The sequence below is a fragment of the Ischnura elegans genome, chromosome 8, assembly GCF_921293095.1.
Source record: "Ischnura elegans chromosome 8, ioIscEleg1.1, whole genome shotgun sequence".
Classification (NCBI taxonomy): Eukaryota; Metazoa; Arthropoda; class Insecta; order Odonata; family Coenagrionidae; genus Ischnura; species Ischnura elegans.
In genome coordinates, this window is record NC_060253.1 from 18,343,505 (window position 1) to 18,362,651 (window position 19,147).

At 36.2% G+C, this 19,147-nt stretch overlaps 1 protein-coding gene across 2 annotated transcripts in view; it reads right to left on the reverse strand.

Annotated features, from left to right (window-relative positions):
* Positions 1-19,147, reverse strand: part of LOC124164333 (cell death abnormality protein 1-like) — a 53,519-nt gene that overhangs the window by 10,504 nt on the left and 23,868 nt on the right. For both annotated transcript variants that reach the window (XM_046541606.1, XM_046541605.1), the window contains 6 exons: positions 17,620-17,745; positions 12,180-12,326; positions 8,931-9,077; positions 4,960-5,085; positions 2,044-2,166; positions 1,253-1,369 (listed from right to left, as the gene is read on the reverse strand). In XM_046541606.1, coding sequence (XP_046397562.1) covers positions 1,253-1,369; positions 2,044-2,166; positions 4,960-5,085; positions 8,931-9,077; positions 12,180-12,326; positions 17,620-17,745 — 786 coding nt within the window. The remainder of the gene's footprint in view (positions 1-1,252; positions 1,370-2,043; positions 2,167-4,959; positions 5,086-8,930; positions 9,078-12,179; positions 12,327-17,619; positions 17,746-19,147) is intronic.

Consider the following 19,147-nt stretch of genomic DNA (forward strand, 5'->3'; position numbering starts at 1 on the left):
TGTAATCAAGAGTTCCGCCTCGGCAAATCATTGAACCCACTATTTATGCGTGTCAAACAATTACTCACGATTTGAACCTTGAGCAGTCGTATATAAGCCCGATCTTTAAATCCCCGCATCAGATTGCCCTGAAGACGATGACGCGCTCTTCGAAAAGTTTGCGACGATGGAGTTTTTAATTTGGGCGGAGACACGAGAAACATTCAGTGTAGATGATCCTTACAGTTTGATCATACCTTCCAATGAGAGAAATGTAATAATCAGGCCCTTTATTATTGTGTGTTACATTAATGTATAAATGATAAAATATGGCAACAGTGGGTGTATGTGGTCGTATTGTCTCCATAGTTTCAATTCCAGCCATTTTTGAAGCATAGCAGCAAAATGTCATTAAAGTGCTAAACATCCCAATTTTCAATTCCATTGGTTTACTTTGTGCACCAAACACATTACTTCTGTATACCTTATGCAGGAGGCTAACAAATTTCACTTTTTTATCGCCACAATAAAAAGGTTAAAAAAATATCAACATTTACCTTTTAAGCGATTTTAAGGCACTTAGGATTTCTGGATTCATAAACAAGAAATGACGCTTACATAATATTTTTTTAAAACTTCAAACTTTTTCAATCGGTTTTCGTGCGTAAAAGAGGCTTAGTTTGTTTATTGGGATTTCCATCTGGATTTTAAGCCATATTTTGACTACTATCTGATTTGGAGACGGCTCGAGCTTCTGGTTTTGATATTGAAATATTTGCCACACCAAAAAAGTTATTTCAATATATTTTTAGCAGAAGCCTAACAAAATGTCACCCAATTATCACCAAAATTAATGGGGTACAAATTGTATCAAAATTCTCAGTTATAAGTGTGTTTTTCAGTTTTACATGAATCCATTTATTCATTAATTACATAGTAATCGTCAGACTAATACGCAATCTTGATGCTCATATAAATTATTTAAAATCGGGGCTTCGTCAAAAATTTAAATAACGCCTAAAATGTATCAAGTTTCATCAAAACTTAGATCTGTTGCTTGGAAAATACAAGCTCTTCGTTTCTACGTTAATGCTCTATTCCAGTGACCATTTGACCCCCAAATAAACTTAATGCCTTATCCCGTGAACAACTCTCAGCAACCATCATCACATTTTCTATAAGTCATTAGGATTTCTTCCTTTTTTTCGTGTTTTACATTGAAAAATCTCGGGTTTTCTTGTTTAAGTTCGTTTAATTAAACTCCACTACTCACCTGGCCGACATACGCCTTCCATCGCCGTATAATTTTCATTGCATTGGCATGTGCTATTAATGCAAGTTGCATATTGATCGCCGCATGATTCGGTCTCGTTGCAATAGCTTCCAGCTCCTAATGGATGAAAAAAAATAGTTGAGTCAAAATCGTTTGTTGCCGGATAAAAGTTCATGTCTCTCAGGGTAAATATTTTTGCGTGATAAGAGTCATGATAGTCCGATATTGACAGTAGTTAAGGGAGGGAAAAAGATCAATGAGGACCCCAAATCAGTTACTTAGGACAATTTATTAAGGATAAGAAGGAGAAGGATTGCTCAAATAAGCAGAAGGTTGGCATTTTAGAGAGTTTGATAGGTTCTTCCTACCAACCTTCGGATTAAAGAAGAAAAAGAGAGGAGTAAGGAAGTTCCATTGAGTTTTAATTCATGAAAACAATTGTATTTCGTGTACGCTGTTGATAAATTTTGTTCATTCATACATTTTAACGTTAGCACAGAGAGACTTCGTTACATGTACACCTGAAACCAATAGGCCAATAATTTCCAAGGTAAAAAAAACTCAAAACGAAAGTTATTCCAGCACTTCTTTTCCGTCTACTTTTAATATCGAATATCATTCATTTTAAATATTGCGTTTATTTTAAATAAGTCATGCAAAATAAGTCGTTATTTTTGAAATCACTTAACCCAATCTTATATTAGTAGAGGAACCTTCTTGAGGAGATGCGGATGGGACAGTATACGCAATTGAAGTGAATGCTTAGCGTACGATTCGACGTGAGGACTCACCTGGCTTACATATGCCAGACTTTTCTAAGTATCCAGATTTACACTGGCATTGGCCGTCATTGCATTCTGTGTTTGCAAGCAGGTCTTCGCAGGTAGCAGTATCGTTACACGTGGATCCAATAACTGTAATCGAAAGAGAAATAATTAGAGTGAACAAATATGTTGACGCTCAAAGAGTCATTCGGAAGACTGACAACCACGTAAGCCTTTAGGGCCGTGGCAGTTCTCACGATACAGTTCAACGCGGCCTTGTGTCGAAAATATAGGCTATCACCACTGAGAGACCTCAAGGGCCGCTGCAGCTGTATTTTAGTGGAAATAGCAACCCTAAGCCAAATGCTATCCAGCCCAGCGTGAGCAAAAGAAACAATACATTTCCTTGTCTAGCTATTTCCAACATCACCTTAAAAGTGCTATAGATAGTCTTGAGAATTCTTTTCAAATAGTGGTTGTTGTTTGCTACTGTAATAATCCAGTAGTTATCTATATTTTGAATGATAATTGGTCAGGTTATACTTTTTATGATTGCCTTAGCTACACCACACCCGTCTCCAAAAACGGCCGACGATGCTCATGAGTTTGAAATGGGAAATGCTGAAAATTCAATTGCAAGGACCTGGATTCAATTGTTGTGCCTATTGGGCATAAAAACTGTACTTCGGCATCCAATTAATTTATATTACTGGTTGAAATTTTATCTGAATTATATTGGCTGGCTCAAAAATGACAAACTGGCGTGATTTCCCGCTTGTTACAATGGGGCTCGATTCTAAAATTCATTGTTAAGGTGTCAAAATCTAAATCGAATCCAAAAGCGACAAAATATAGATCCCACCTAAAGTGACGGAGGTAAGATAATGCAAAGACGACTGCTATAGAAATTGCAGCTTCTATTTACTCACGCATGAGATCCTGTTTTGGTTTCGAGCGAAATAGAAACTCCTCCTACCCCTCCCTCCCTTTCCAACTTCACCCTCACCATGAACGACAGGCTATTAATACTTCTCACTGGAAAGCTGACTTTTTTCCTCCAAAAAAGTGAACATCGACGGCCACGAATCGTCGGGAAAAACAAAAGCGCTTGTGGAGCACACTAGAAAAATATAAATATCTAATGACCCAGGAGACCTTTATCCAAGAAATAGTAACCAATAAAATTAACCAAGAAAATATGTGTCTGAGTCGTAACAGTCTGCTGGATAGGTGCTGATTGAAGAATATGTACCCTCAATGATTGGCTCGCTGTACAGTTCATCTTAGGTTTTTAAAGTTCCAGAAAACCAATTGTCTAAGCCGTGCACTACAAATTATATTTGTAAAGACTTGAATGTTTACATTTGTTTTGAATCGAGCTGTACTGGTGGATTACTGTTGAATTAGTAATACTATGTGGTAACGCTTACATCCTTGATGTAATGGTAGCGTTTTGGCGATAAATTAATCGACGATAAGTAACATATAGAGTGGCGGCCTTTTTTTAAGAGATTGCTATTCATATTTAAGTAAAATACACACATTGGATGTGCGTTTCCCTTTCCCTTAGAAAGACTTTGCTTTGAGAATATCCTAAAATTACGAGTTCACCTTATCTAGCTAACGTTCAAGCAGTTGGGGTTTTAGATGAGGACTTGACGGAAGTTATTTTCCATTACATTACATTAGTCTTCAAAGCCTCTTCTAAATATGAATTGTAAATTATGAATGCTGTTCTCTGGCACAATGAATACCTAACGTTTCAAATTTATTTGAATAATTTTATTTCTTTATTTAGTATCAACAGTTTTAATCAAATTAGCATTTACATTTCTTTCATTATTATCGACCTTTAATGGTAAAAGAGGATAACTTTCGTTCATAATTTTTAAGCAGCACTTTAAAACCGAAATACCGTAGTGATTTATTAATTAAATTATGCCGGAAAATGTGTTATAAATATCAAGCCAATATTTCTTTGGCAAATAGAATATTGGTATGTGATAAAAATTCTTTGGTAACCAAATGGAAAGTGTAGAATATAATTTAGATTACGAAAGAATTTAAATTATGAAATAATTTCATGCATCGATTACAACATCGATCTGAGTAAGATGGATGGGATGAGAAGTTAATGCAAGTTGGCTGTAGATATTTTTCATCATTTTGAATTTTTCCTCATAGTCGCTTCGTGGTATCCTACTTCCAACGTACTGTTACTTCCCTTATCATCTTTATAGTGATATAAATTGTAAAACATTTAGCCAAAAAATGTAATGACTAAGTTATGATCCTGCACATAATTGCATGTTAAGTCAAATGATAATCCAAATTCTGAAATATTCTATTAGGTCTTATTAATCTAGTGGAACGTATGTACATACAAATTTGACAGTGAATGTTGCTGTATGGAAGATATTCAGATTACGCATATTTTAATGTATGATATTTGTAGGAGGCGATTGGCAACTGAGGTCATTTGCGCCATGAAGGTAGGGTATAAAAGAAGATGGAGAAATACCCAGCATCAGCGTTAGCCTTCTCTAAACGAAAGGAGCCCAGAAGACCACAGATTAACGTCCCCTTCGACGGACGGAGTGTTGCGCTTGAAATGTCTTTCATACAACATTCAAGCAGGGATTAGGCAGTCTCTGAAAATTCTATGCCACAGCCGGGATTTGACTCCAAGCCCACGGGGTAGGAAGCCAACACTCTAGCCACAATAAAAGCAATATCCCCGCATATTTAATCCTCTATTATTTTTTTTCTTTTTGGGAACTACATTAACTCCTCCAATAACGGAAAGAATGCCATCGCTTCACACGGGGATCTGACACTTGCTATGGTAATTTGCATATTGAATTGGAATGTATTCTTGATCCATTTAAAATATAAAATCCGTGGAGAACTGAATTTTCAATCCGCTCACTTTGTCTTTCTCACCTGCAACACATATAAGGTCGTTGCCCGCGTAGAATCCGGCCTTGCAGGTACAAAATCCTTCTGAGGTACATTCTGTATTACCAGTGCAATTTTTATATTTGCTGCAGGCATCCCCGAGCTTAGAATCTGGAAAAATAAAGATATTGTTGTTATTAATCAAATATATCCAGAATGATGTGATGTGATATTCACCATAATTTTCCTCTCATAATTTTGAATTATATGCTTCAATTTTTCTGACTTAAGTGTTTAAAATAGCTGTTTTGTAGAGGACCTTGAACAATGACCTCTTTGAATCCTAATTAGAGTCACAAATCCCAATAATAATAATAACACACAAACACGCTAATAGTAATATTCTGTCATTAGGCGTGAGATTGGGTAGCGAGTCGATACCCGAAACGTCAGCGTTCTTTCATAATATTTCCCGCGCGGTACCCCGAGAAGAGTTTATACAATTCATACACCCTCTCAGCGAAACTCATGCGCTCCCAAATGCTATTTTCTGGATTTGATGAACTACTTTGATTTCCTGTTTTGCATTTTGATAACTCTCTTCTCCCATCGTCGGTATAATTGTAAAATCAAGTCATAGTAAGTGGTATCTATATCTTTTCCACTGACTATTGCTAGTTTTCGTGGTGTTTCTGAATTCGGTAGTAATTTCAGAAAGACATCGTAGAGAAGGCTCCTTGCAAAATTCCTTCAACTGATCACATAGGCGTTAAATTGTATAATAGGTGATATATAGCACACAATAATGCTCCTCTACGAAAATTTACGAACGTAGCTCCTTGCCTTGAGTGAAATGCGAAATGTGAACTGTCTCCACTGATAGGATCTGAATGTTGATTATTTCGGAAACCTTACTGGTGCCATTTAAGGGTCCAAGAGGCTATTTCTATATTTCTACTGGATACGTGGTACGCCAAACGAGTTTTTCCGCGGGAAAGTATTCCGAATTTTAAATTATGAACGTAAAGTTCTACAGGAAGCCGTTAATTTTTAAAAATATTATCACTTTTTTAGGCGTGGGAAGAAGACATCTGTGTTTTCTTTTGACGTGCGAATGCGTGCATTTATTGATCATTTTGAAGGTAATAACATTGGTATGATTTAATTAAATGTCACTGTTCTCATTACACACATCACATTTCCTAATTATTTTCGCACGCATTATATCCTGATATCGTGGTTCCTTTTGACGTACCCCACGCCTCATATCTCTCCATAGGAATTCCATTCAATTTCACCTATTCTATTATTCGCCGATCACTTTGTCCTTGACCACTATTGTGATCCTTCACTCTCTTTTGTCAATTCATGAATTATGTTGTCCAATAATTTTGGTCAGTGTAGATAATGTTCTATTAGTGTTGAATCCAAGCCAGATGGAGACGTACCTTATGTGTAACGCTCTGGTATATTAATATTTTTAATAATCGTATTTCATATAATTCATTTAGAAATTGTATAGGATTCATTACGCATTTGAACCTTCTTATTGTAAGGTATCAATTGTATTTGCGTTGATGTGAATTCAATGAATTACGCAAGTCAGGATGGAATTCAATGTCTAACTTTGCATCAGAAGGCAAGTTTTGCTAGTGCTAGCATTTGTACCTCTGTTTGCTCTGATTGGGTAAAATTTACCACTGCAAAGGTACAGAGATGAAGTTACCACATGTGGGATATGTTTGCTATATTTTGACTAGGGTGTTAAGATATTTTCGGAAGGCATACGAAATTCAAAAACCCACATCCTTGTAAATCTGCCCCGTTTTCTCCACTATATTAATTATACTTGATATCCAAGTCAGTCGATGTTATATGTTTTCAGGAATTTAATCAAGTTTTATTTTTAGTATGAGATTTATTTTCAATAACACGGAACCATAATACAGAAGCTATAATATTCAAGTGGCCCAAAAAAAGGATTTTAGCACACTTCTTGATCCGAAGACCTTTAAAAGTATATGATCCGACGCAGAAATAAATTTATTTTTATAAGATTTTTGTTGACTTGACATTGGTTTGATTCGTTTACACGCTAGAGCTCCTAAAACTCGGGTGTCTTGCCTTTTTTTTACAGACAAAAGGTGCGTATTATTCTATATTATTCAGCCAAAAGTAATGATAAAATATGAAAACTCGAGTCATATTATCCTTCTGTTTTTTCGCACTACTTCATGCTACATAAAAGCATCACAACTGAGCTCTTTGTCTTGCTTCAAGTGTAATATAATACTTTCCAGAAATGCTTCTGAGAACATGTGCGGAACTACTCGGTTGAGTCGGTATAGTTCTTAACTATCACATGCTGTAGTTAATTTGGATTTATCTGATTGCATTATCAGTAAAGTTTGATCATTATCATAATGTGAATGACGTCATTCTCATTCTTCACATCATTTCTGAATAAAAGTGGGTTTGACCGCTGAAGTGCCATCATCTGAGCCAGAATTTCTTGATGGAAAGGGCTTAAAAAAATCTCAAATTTGAAATTACAATATTGTGTGGGGCATAGCACAATGATGCCTCTGAGCCGTAATTACACTCAAGTTTTCTTCAGGGGATATGAAGATGGTCCTCATGAACGGTTTTCTCGACCAAATGTAGTTTTTTGATCAAAACTCTAAGATTTACTTTACAATCTTCATCCATCAAACTTGCTCTTGTAAGCTGAGGCGTTATAAGTAAGTGGCCTCTATATATAAAATACACTAGCATAAGTACCACTTGGTGCTGGATAAAAGCATCACAACTAAGCTCTTCGTCTCACTTAAAGAGTTATATATTCAACTTCCTAGAAATGCCAAAGAGAACATGTGCGGAGCGACTCGCTTCAGCCGATATGAGAATGACGACATTCTCATTCTTCATTTTTCATTTCTGAACAAAAGCGAGTTTCGCCGCTGAAACACTACGATCAGAGACAGAATTTCGTGATGGAGCATGCTTAAAAACAACTCAAGTGTGAAAGGCAGAATGGAGATCGTTTCGGGTTGAAGGTTGATGTAGTTGGAGGTTAATAATTGAGATAAAAATAGCGATGCTGAGGCGGTTATAGTTGTTCATGATTTTAGAAAATCGCTAGGTTTACAATAGGAAGGTTCAAAATGTTAAAGGCATCGGTCACAATAAGTGAAACAATTGGTAATTACAACATCCCACTAATATAATATGTTTTACATCAATGGTAAGGATACTCTAGCACATGAGAAAATTTATGCTCAGTTGTCAGCATTAAATTGTTGTGAGTTCAACTAAACGCGTAGCGGCCTCTAATGCAGGGAATAAATTTTGCTATTTGCTTAAGTATATAAAGAAACTTTCAAAATCTGTGATTTTCTGAAAAGAAAAGATTACTCCAGTGAAATAAATTAGTTATTATTCTTTCCAACGAGAAAGTAGAAAAGAACGCATTACAACCGAGCCCCTCGTCTTGTAATACATGAAAAAAAAACTTCCGGAAAATTTTTGTGGAACATGTGAGAAATAAGTCGATTCCATTTATGCTGTTCTCCGTGCATGCTGTTTTATCGTATAGCGTTATCTAATTTCTTTCTCGGTCTTTTCGAGAAATATCTCAAAAACCATATGGTTTTTCTAATATTTCAGTTCAAATTTGAACCAAATTGAGTTTCAAATTCGTAGTAACATCATCTCAGCAACAATAACACAATGAGTCATATTTGGAATATTTGATCGGTCAATCGGGAGAAGTGCTCGGGTTAAAGGGTTAGTCATCAAGGAGTATAAAAAGTGGGTTGAAATTAGCGAATAAAATTGTGACTAAGGTTGTAATTGTTTTGGAGTAGGGTAAGTTTAATTAATTAAGGAATCAAGGAATTGAACCATTGGTCAGTACACCAACTATACTAGGGCTATTAACAACTTAGGTTTACAAACAACATTATGACAAAAGTTTGACTCATTTTGAAACATATTTTGGACTCATCACAGTTTACCTTGTGCGCATGTTTCTCCATCGCCTTGATCATGGTATCCAACGCTGCAATCGCACTGTCCTTCCCCATCACTTGAGCTGCACGTCGAGTTTTTTATTTCTTCGCATCCAGTGTTCATAAAGCATGGACTTCCGATAGTTGCCTTTCCTGTCATTGAAAATGAAAAATCAGAACAACGAGACTCAGCTTAATGTTTTGCATTTGGCTTGACATCAAAATATGGCTCAATGCGCCTAATAGTTTATGTGATGCCTGACAAACAAATGTGCTCACACGTGTTAAACAGATTCTGGCTCGCGTTTTGAAAATAAAGTTTTCGAGGAAAATATGCAGATAGAGGGCGATTTAATCGGTCGTGAATAATTTCCATATTGCAGAGATACACATTCCTACACACACGGGGTGAGCCTTTCCATTAATTGTGTTTTGAGTACGTCGGTCTTTGTTGCATCATTTAAATACAAGTGTTCCTATCCAAACTTACGTTCAAGCACTGAAGCCGCATTTGTCGTTGATTATACATTCATTAAAATATACTTATTCAACTTTTTATTATGTATAATGAATTCACAATATTTTTACCAATTTTAGTATAAGGCTAATTTTTAAAATAAATTTCCTACTTTGAGATATACAGTCCTGGGAATCAACGTTTATTATTAAATAATCAATTACATTTCTCCCAATAATATATTACTTTGTGCGGTACAAGGGGCTAATTGTGTTTTTCAATTATTTATTACGATTATTGATAACAATAACAATTACTATGTGTCCTTGAGAATCATACTAGAGTGTCATCGTAATTGCCTCCTTCAAACGCACTTGTGCGTACCTGATATCATTACTAGGTTTTTTTGGTGATGAAATTTTAAGCATATTTCAAATCAAATCTTTATAATTATATTAGTCGTAAATCGTCTAGTTACACCAATTATAACTCATGATCGGCTGTACCACTTTAAATGAAATTTCGTTTACAACTGTATTATTGATATACTGTCATTTAGTGTTGATATCCTGATATCATTTTTATATTTCTATTAATTGATAGCCTAATAATGAAATGTATTTGAAATGTAAAACTTCGCCTAAGTTGATATACAATAAAAAGGAAAAATTGAAATATCATCACCGGAGATATTTTAATTGTTCTAATTGAATCGTAAACGTATTCCCCACAAATATTTGTATCAAGAAGTTATTATAAATATGAATGTTTTTTCCTCCAAAATCTTGCCTATTACGCTCCCCAAATTAAACAATCATTCACCGATGGGGCTTCAGTAACAAAAATTTTTATCCAACACTTGCTACGGTATTTCACAGTTCAATTACAATAAACATGTGAAACATCATCACCGAAAATATTCCAGGCATCCCACAAAATCGTAAACGTTTTTCACAAATATTTCTATCAAGAACTAATATTGAGTATGAATACATTTTCCCTAACATTTCACCTGTCAAAATCACTTAATTAAACAATCAAAATACAATGGAAAAAGTTCGCTCGAGGAAATATCTCGCAATATAACATTGTTATGGTGTTCAACATTACGAATTGGTAGATATTCTTGCTCCATGTGCTGCTTTAGTGTCGTGCGTAACTAACGTTTAAATAGGCCACCATGGTCTTTGCCACCTTAACACATTTCAGGTCGTCACCAGCATTGCCCATACTCTAGCAGCTGCATGATCCTTATGAGTCACACACTGTTTTCCCTGTCCCCACTTCGTGTTTGTCGCAGTATTCTCCGTCCTTAGAATCTCGGAAATGAATGAAATACTTTACGTTTATCAAATACCTCAAGGAAACACCTCAAAATGCCCTCATTGCAAAAAAAAATCATTCGTTTTCGTCGTATTTGAGTAAGATTGGTTTTCACTCAGTGATGGACACAGTTGAAATAGTTACTTAAATGGGAGCCTTGAAAAATTATATCTTTCATTCATGATTAGAGCCATGAAATCGTTAGGGGAACAGAGAATGCTTGTATGAAGTCGGTTCTTGCCTCTAATGAAACCCGGGGAAAACACTCTGGATTGCTGTATTGCATACTATTCTCACCGAAATTCTGAAGAACATTATAGCTTCATGGCTTTAGAAGGTGGTATCTCTATCTTCTCCATACACTTTTTAGTAAATAATCGAAGTGTTGGTATATTATTTTAAATAATTATTAAGATAAAATAGCAATTTTACCGATAAACATCGATTAACGGGTCACAAAGGAATGGAATTAAGCAATTAGATGTATTTAGATGACAATAATGTTTCTCTACCAAATTTTATGAATGTAGCTCATTCTCTTGAGTGAAGTGCGTAGCTTCCTTTGTCTTGACAGGCAGAAACTACTCCTGTCCCTTGTATGAAACGAGTGGCCGTTTTTATAGATCACGTGATATGCGTGACAACCTCCGACGTGGGACATATATTTCGAGTGTACTTCTTTAAGAGATCGTAACTCTAGATTAAACATGTTCCTCTACTCGGCAATATAACTTCATTTCGTCCTAGGAGGCATTGGGGAAAAATATCAAACCATCATCTCGTTGTTGGTGCAATAAAATCAACTTTTTAGTAATATTTCGTGGAATTTAAGCGTAACAAGTTGATACCAATTTCTTTTTTTATGTAAGATGTCCTCTACGAAAACCAATCTCAACGTTTATTCAGCCATCCAGGAAAATATCTACATAACGATAACTTTCTTTCTTATTTTTCACTCATGATGCGAATCAAATTCGGTTTCACCGTTTTAATGACTTCATTCGTGCAATTTCAACACAATTATCCATGTTTAAACCATCTACTGGTGGATAACGTAGAATGTGAATGAAATGCGGTAAAAGGGTTGTGTCGATAGGTCGTAAGAAAAGTGAGTTGAAATTTGAGATTCATGAGCTGAACATGGCTGTTAATGGTTCTGGAGCAGGGTTGGGTTATTTTACCGTAGAATCGATGCGTTGAACTCATTGGTCATACCAACAAAAGATAGGGAAATTGACCACTCCAATTCGTCTTAAATGTTAGTTTTTCAACAATCATATAGATCACGGTCGTATCCGATAATTGAGTCAACAGAATAGCATTACTATAATGAAATTCGGCTCAGTTAATAATTCAAGGGTGTGAAACTACACAAAAATTTGCTAAATTTATTACGAATGCATTTGATTCCCACAAATATAGATCTAAAAAGAGGACTCACTTTCATATCATTTTTCAAAGTTTTACTGGCTTACCTGCTACACAAGATTTCCCATCGTCGTTAGCATGCATTCCATCCTTGCAAGCACACTGCCCCTTTCCAATAGCTGCATTGCACTTCGAATCTGTGACTTTTTCACATCCTATATTGTTATAGCAGGTAATTCCAATAGTTGCGTTACCTGGAAAAGGAAATGAAGAGTCAATGCAACAAAACTCAGCAAATTGTTTTGCAATTGACTTGACATCATAATATGATTCAACACGCTTTTCAGCTTATGAATACAAGGCATTGCTCGCAATAACTCCGGTTAATAACGTTATGTGGTAAGTATCAAAAAGATGTGTTGACATATGTTAGACAAGTACATATAACTAGCGTGCTGCGCCCGCTCCCAGCGGGCTTCCCCCGCTGTTTTCACTGCAGGTCCACAGAGGGATAGGCACGTTTCTAATTTTAAATTGTAAAAAAGGCAGGGTCTTATGTACAAATTTAATTGGAGTGTTAATGTACAAATTGAGGTCAGAGGACCTCTTAAACACAACATTGGAAGTAATTACACTATCCCCTGTTAAACGCTCATGATGACTCATACTTATGTATCACCAGGAGACTTGAATGTGGAATCAGCCGCATTTTGATAAAAATTATTTAAAGAATGCGAGATATTGTTTGTGCGCCGTTAACGTAAGGAATATTTACAGTTTTTTTTAATCATTTAAAAACCAATTTTAGGAAATAATAGCAGTATTTAGGAAGTAAGGTATGCCGTCGCATGTTCTCTGGTAAATTCTGTGCATTTTGGTACCTCATTTGTAGAGTTTGGTTGCGTATAAGTTGAGAAAAAGGTATCTATACAGTAGAAATAATATAGAGGATAGTGGCGATTCGACGATTAACTTTTCGATGTCAATATGTAGATTGAGTTCCTGAATACAATCCATACTGCAAAGACTGTATTACACGCAAAGGAAGAGTGTTCCCTTATTTATGTTTTGATAACGTCGGTCTTAAGAGTATTGCTTGAATACAATTTGCCCATACCGAACTTAAGAGTTACCTGAAGCCACAGTTGTATTTCAATTTATAACTCGTCGAAAAAATACTTCATATGCCTTCACAATATTATATTCATTTTAGTCTTCACTTAATTTCGAATGTAAGTCTCTGTAATTGTAAACTAGTTTGAGACACTAAACCCCCATGGTCACCGGTTAACATTAAAGAATAATTTAATTCCTTCCATTAATCAGGGGCGGATCCAGGATTTCTTTCTGGGGGGGGGGGCACAAGCAAGACCGTATCCAGAATTTTGTTCTGGGGGGGGGTGGGGGGGGCACAAGGATACCCCGTAATACAAAACGAACGCAATGATAACGGGACCGTATTAAAAATCTTGAATATTGTTAATGGATCTGGGGGGGCACGTGCCCCCCCTAGATCCGCGTATGACATTAATAACATTGATTTTCCTGGCATAAGTGATATTAACAATTTGAATTGCTTCATTGGTTAGAAGGTAAAAACTTTAAAACAACTGTTCTACTGAATTGGCTCTAAGCATTGAGTTGTAACTTATGTAGTCAAATGAAATGTTTTGAAAATTATTATGTGATGCACTTCACGAAGTTATAATAATTAAATAATTCTGTCACGCTCGAATCAGAAATTTCAAACAGTAGAAGGTAGGTAAGATAAGAAAATAATAATCGTACGAGAATGTTATCAGCTCAGCTTTGATAGCATTCTCGTACAATTATTATTTCCTTGCGATAAACGATACGAACGAACGATTTGCGATAAACGCTCAGGGAGTCTAAGCTTGATTTGCCCGAGCACCCGGGAACGAAGCGAGTGATGATGTAAAATGGTAGGCCAAGTTGAGCTGATAACGGAATGTTTGAGACAAAGTGTGCCGCGTGCGACATAGGCCGTTCGAGTGAGACGAGGAGTGAGATGCGACGCCACAGAAACATGCGCTCGAGTAGGAAACAACCGCTAATTTCAAACAGCGTCTCTATGGTCAGTTCCACTAAGTGACGAATGACCTCGCTGGTAGGACTGTTAGGAATTCTTCAATCCGATTCGATTGATACTATCACGTTTTCGATTCGAGTCACTAAAACTTTGTCTATACAATTCCTGGAAAATGTGTTTATGGAGTTTGCTTACTCTCCTAAAGATGCCGTCTCGCAAGGGCAGAAAGAAAGAGCCTCTTCGTTTGAAAAGGAGCTAGAGCTAAGGAATGAGGCACAAAGTCAATAAAAATTTACTACGAGTAGAATAAAAATCAGAAAAAAAATTATTATCAAAAATTGCAAATCAATAGGGTAGTTTCCTTCATCAAAGAAAACGAAATGCATTGATTGCGATTCCTTACCCACCATTAGTGTATTCATAATATACAAATTATTTGGTTTTAGAAATCCCAGTTTATACGAATGTTAACGGTCAATTTTAGCCTCATTTGAAAAAGCCCAGATTGGCCGCCATGCGATGCCACTCAACGTGACGTCACAGGGACCCAGACGCTTTACGAGAAGTCAAGGAGTTTTACATCTCCTGAGATTACCTATGCATGTCTTAATAATCACCTATTAAAACTGGCTAAGGTCGGAAAGTTTTCCTTGTTTAATAAGGTATTAATAATCCTTATTTAAGCCAAGCGCTACCTGCTAGTAGTTTGCATCGTATCGGCGCTCATAGGTGGCCTCACACGGCGGCAGCCGGAACCAGAATGACGTCGCACGGGATTTTCACAGCATTCATACTTAGCCGTCGCGTTTTCGCACACTTGAAAATTTTCACTTTTCATTTGATCGCGAAAAATAGATATCGTTATTTAAAAATCTAAAAGCGCAAAATACTTACTCCAGGAGTAATAATCTTTCAATTAAGACAATAAAAAAAATTGTAAACCACCCTATTGAGAGGAAAATGCGATACATCAACCCTAAGATTAATGACCAAAGACGGCTATATTAATCTGACAAAAACGATGGAAATTTTTATGAAGAGATAGTAGTAGTATTTAGTTCATAGGGTGCATCGGCAGCTAAGGCCATTTCGCACCACTTACTGAAAGGAAAGGAAAACAATTCTTATGAAAAACTCCCCAGGAAAGACCCCCAGGAAGGACATCCCGTTCGAATAATTGGAATTATTCGGTCTTGAGAGTAACATCAAAGTTGACTACATCTAACATATGGATAATTGTGTTTTTCCACGTTCGCTAACAGCTACATTTCGGGAAAACCCTATTTTATTCTCTTTCGATTTTATGTATGATATCATAATATTATATGAATTTTTAAAAATTTGTACAACGAATGGTAATTACTTGTTTATTAACTACTGAAAATTTCCAATTAATTTGAATAAAATTTGCTCAATATTAACAGTTGTGATCAAATAAACATTTAAATTATTTCCATCAAAATCTTTTTGTGGTAAAATTTAAAATAAATATTACCACAAAGTTCATTTACCACATACCACATAAAGAGTCATTTACCACAAATAAAAACTTGTGGTGAAAGAGTTTAAATGCTGTTCATAATTTTAAATTAAACGTTAAATTGCTGATGCTATTTGAAACCGAGTAGCTTTTGATCTATTGAATTGAAACGGAAAATGTGCTGAAGGTATCATGCCATTATTTCGTTTTCAAATAGAATATTGGTATGTAATAAAACTTCTTTGGTAACCAAATGACAGGTGCAATATACGAAAAATTATAAAATGTCAAAAAATATCTCTCTCTTACTACAATATTGATCATTGGCAGTTATTTAAATAAAAGATGGTAGCACTGTTAACAATAGGACACATTGGCATATACATAAAATATGATTGTGGAAAAGTGCTTCCATCTTTTATTTAAATATGTCTACCTTGCTCCATTTAACGTGTGAATTTGTTGGAATCATTGGAAGGTAGATCGGATAGGTAGTATAAGAAGATCATGCGAATGGGCTGTAGATACTTTGAACCTTTCGCAATAGTACCTTGGTTATATCCTGCTTCCAACGTACTTTCATTCCCCTGAAAACATTTGTATGATTTATAGTGTTTATAATTCAAATATTTTTGCAATAACATTTAATAAGACTAGATCTACGTCATGCTCAATCAAATGAAAATTCAGCACACAAAATATATTATTATATCTTAGAATCTGGTAGAATCGCAAACAATTAAACTGCGAATGTTTCTACAATGAAGTTATTCAGATGAAGCATATTTTATTGAATAGTATTTTGAGGAGGAGAAGAGGGACAGCTGAGGTCATTTGCGCCATGAGGGAAAGGTATGGAAGGAAGAGCGGAGAATACCCAGCATTGGCATTAGCCTACTCTTGACGAAAGGGGACCACAGCTAAAAGTCCAATCCGACGGACGGAGTGTTGCGTCGCCTGAAATGTCTTCTCTTCTTCTAAGTAGTCAACCCTGGGGTTGGTTTGCAGTAGTCTACCATCTCCGTCTGTCTTCCGCCAACCTCTTCAGCTCCAGGTAGCTGTTGCAGCCCTGGTCCCTCTTCACTTGGGTGATGCAACTCAACCTCGGCCTTCATCTGCCGCTCTTCCCCTCCACGGTGCCCTCCAAAACTGTCTTTACCAATCCATCATGTCTTAGTAAATGACCAACCCATTTATTTCTCCTCGCAGTTAAAATATTCCACAGGTCTGCTTTCACTCCCAGTCTGTCCAGTATTTCTTCAATCGTAACCCGGTCTACCCATGAAACTTTTAACATTCTACGGTAGCACCATAGTTCAAAAGCATCAATTCTTTTTTTCTCTGCTGCTCCTATTGTCCAAGTTTCACTACCATAAAGCATTATGCTCCATACAAAGGTTTTGAATAGATTCATCCTAATCTTGATACTAATGTTTTTTGAAACGTATATCTTTCTCTTCTTGTTGAAAGCTATTATTGCTTGTTGTATTCTACTGCTAATTTCCCTTTGGTTCTGGCATCCGTGTTGATCTTGATTCCCAAATACGTGAATTCTTCTATATTTTTCAGCTGTGTATTACCCTACGTTATATGTGCTAATATTCCTGTTTTGCTTACAGCAAGTGTCTTGGTTTTGGTCCTGCTTAACTTTAGATTGTGTCTAGCCAGCGTGATTTCCATCTCCCTAAGCACTTCTTGTAGTTGGCCTTCATGTCCTCCGCACAAAATTCAAGCAGGGATTAGTTAGGCTCTGAAAATTTCCTGCCATTGCCGGGATTTGAACCCTATGCCACTCTAGCCACAGCAACAACCCTATTCCCGCATATTTTATCCTCTATCATTTTTTTCTACTTGGCAACTACAATAACCACTCCAATAACGGGAAGGATGCATTCGCTTCCCACGTATATCTGAAACTTGATAATTACTTATTGAATTGGAATGCAATCTTGATCCGTTTAAGGAATAACATCCGTGCAGAACTGAATTTTCAATCCGCTTCAATTGTTTTTCTCACCTGCAACACATAGTAGGTCGTCGCCCGCGTGGAACCCGGCCTTGCAGATACAAAATCCTTCTGAGGTACATTCTGTAGTACCAGTGCAATTATTATCTTTGCCGCAGGCTTCGCCGAGCTTAGTATCTGGAAAAATAATGATATTGTTGTTATTAATGAAATATATCCAGAATGATGTGGTGTTATATTCACCACAATTTTCCTCCCACAAATTTGATTTAATTTTGATGAATTAAGTATTTAAATAGCTGTTTCGTTGGGGGCCTAGGAATATGATCTCTCTGAGTCCTATTTACAGTCACACACTCTCTGAGGGGTATTAATGCGCTTTCAAAAGCTGTTTTCTGGATTTGATGAATTCCTTTAATTTCCACTCTTGCACCCATCATAGGCGTACTTGTAAGCTTAAGTGACAGTAAAGTTGTATCTGTGTCTTTTCCACTGACATAACTTGCTGTGGTGCTTCTATATTTAGAAGAATTATTTGTAGGGCATAAAAGAGAATGATCCTTACAGAAATCCTTCAACTGATCACAAAAGCGTTAAATTGTATAATAGAAGATATATATAGCACACAATTATGCTCCTCTACTAACATTTACGAACGTAGCTCCTTGTCTTGAGTGGAATGCGAAATCCACTGTCTCCACTGATAGGATATGAATGCTGATTATTTCGGAACCCTTACTCGTCCCATTTAAGGGTCCAAGAGGCTATTTCTATATGTCTATCGGATACGCGGTACGTCAAACGAGTTTTTCCACGGGAAAGTATTCCGGGTTTTAAATTATGAACGTAAAGTTCTACAGGAAGCCGTTAACTTTAAAAAATATTATCACTTTTTTCGGTGTGGGAACAATACATCTGTGTTTTCTTTGGACGTGCGAATCCGTGCATTTATTCATCATTTTGAAGGTAATAACATTGGTATGATTTAATTAAATGTAACTGTCCCTCATTTTCCAAGTATTTTCACACGCATTATATCCTGATATCGTGGTTCCTTTTCACGTTCCTCACGCCTCATATCTCTCCATAAGAATTCCATTCAATTTCAGCTATTAGATAATTCGCCGTTCACCTTGTCCTTGGACACTAAGGTGATCATTCACTCTATTTTGTCAGCTCATGAATTATGTTGTCTAATATTTTTGGTCAGTGGGAATTATGTTCAAATAGTGTTGAATCGAAGCCAGATAGAGACGTAACTTATGTATAACGCTCTGGTATATTAATATTTTTTAATAATCGTATTTCATAAAATTCATTTAGAAAATTGTATGGGCTTCATTCGATGTGTCAATTGCATTTGCGTTGATGTGAATTCAATGTATTGCACAAGTAAGGATCGAATTCACTGTCTAACTTTGAATCAGAAGCCAAGTCTAGCTAGTGCTAGCCTTTGCACCTCTGTTTGCTCTGATCGGGTTAAAATTTACCACTGTGAAGGCATTGAAATGAATTATGATGTAGGATAGGTTTGCTTAATTTTGACATGGTATTAAGCTAAGATATTTTCAAGAAGGAA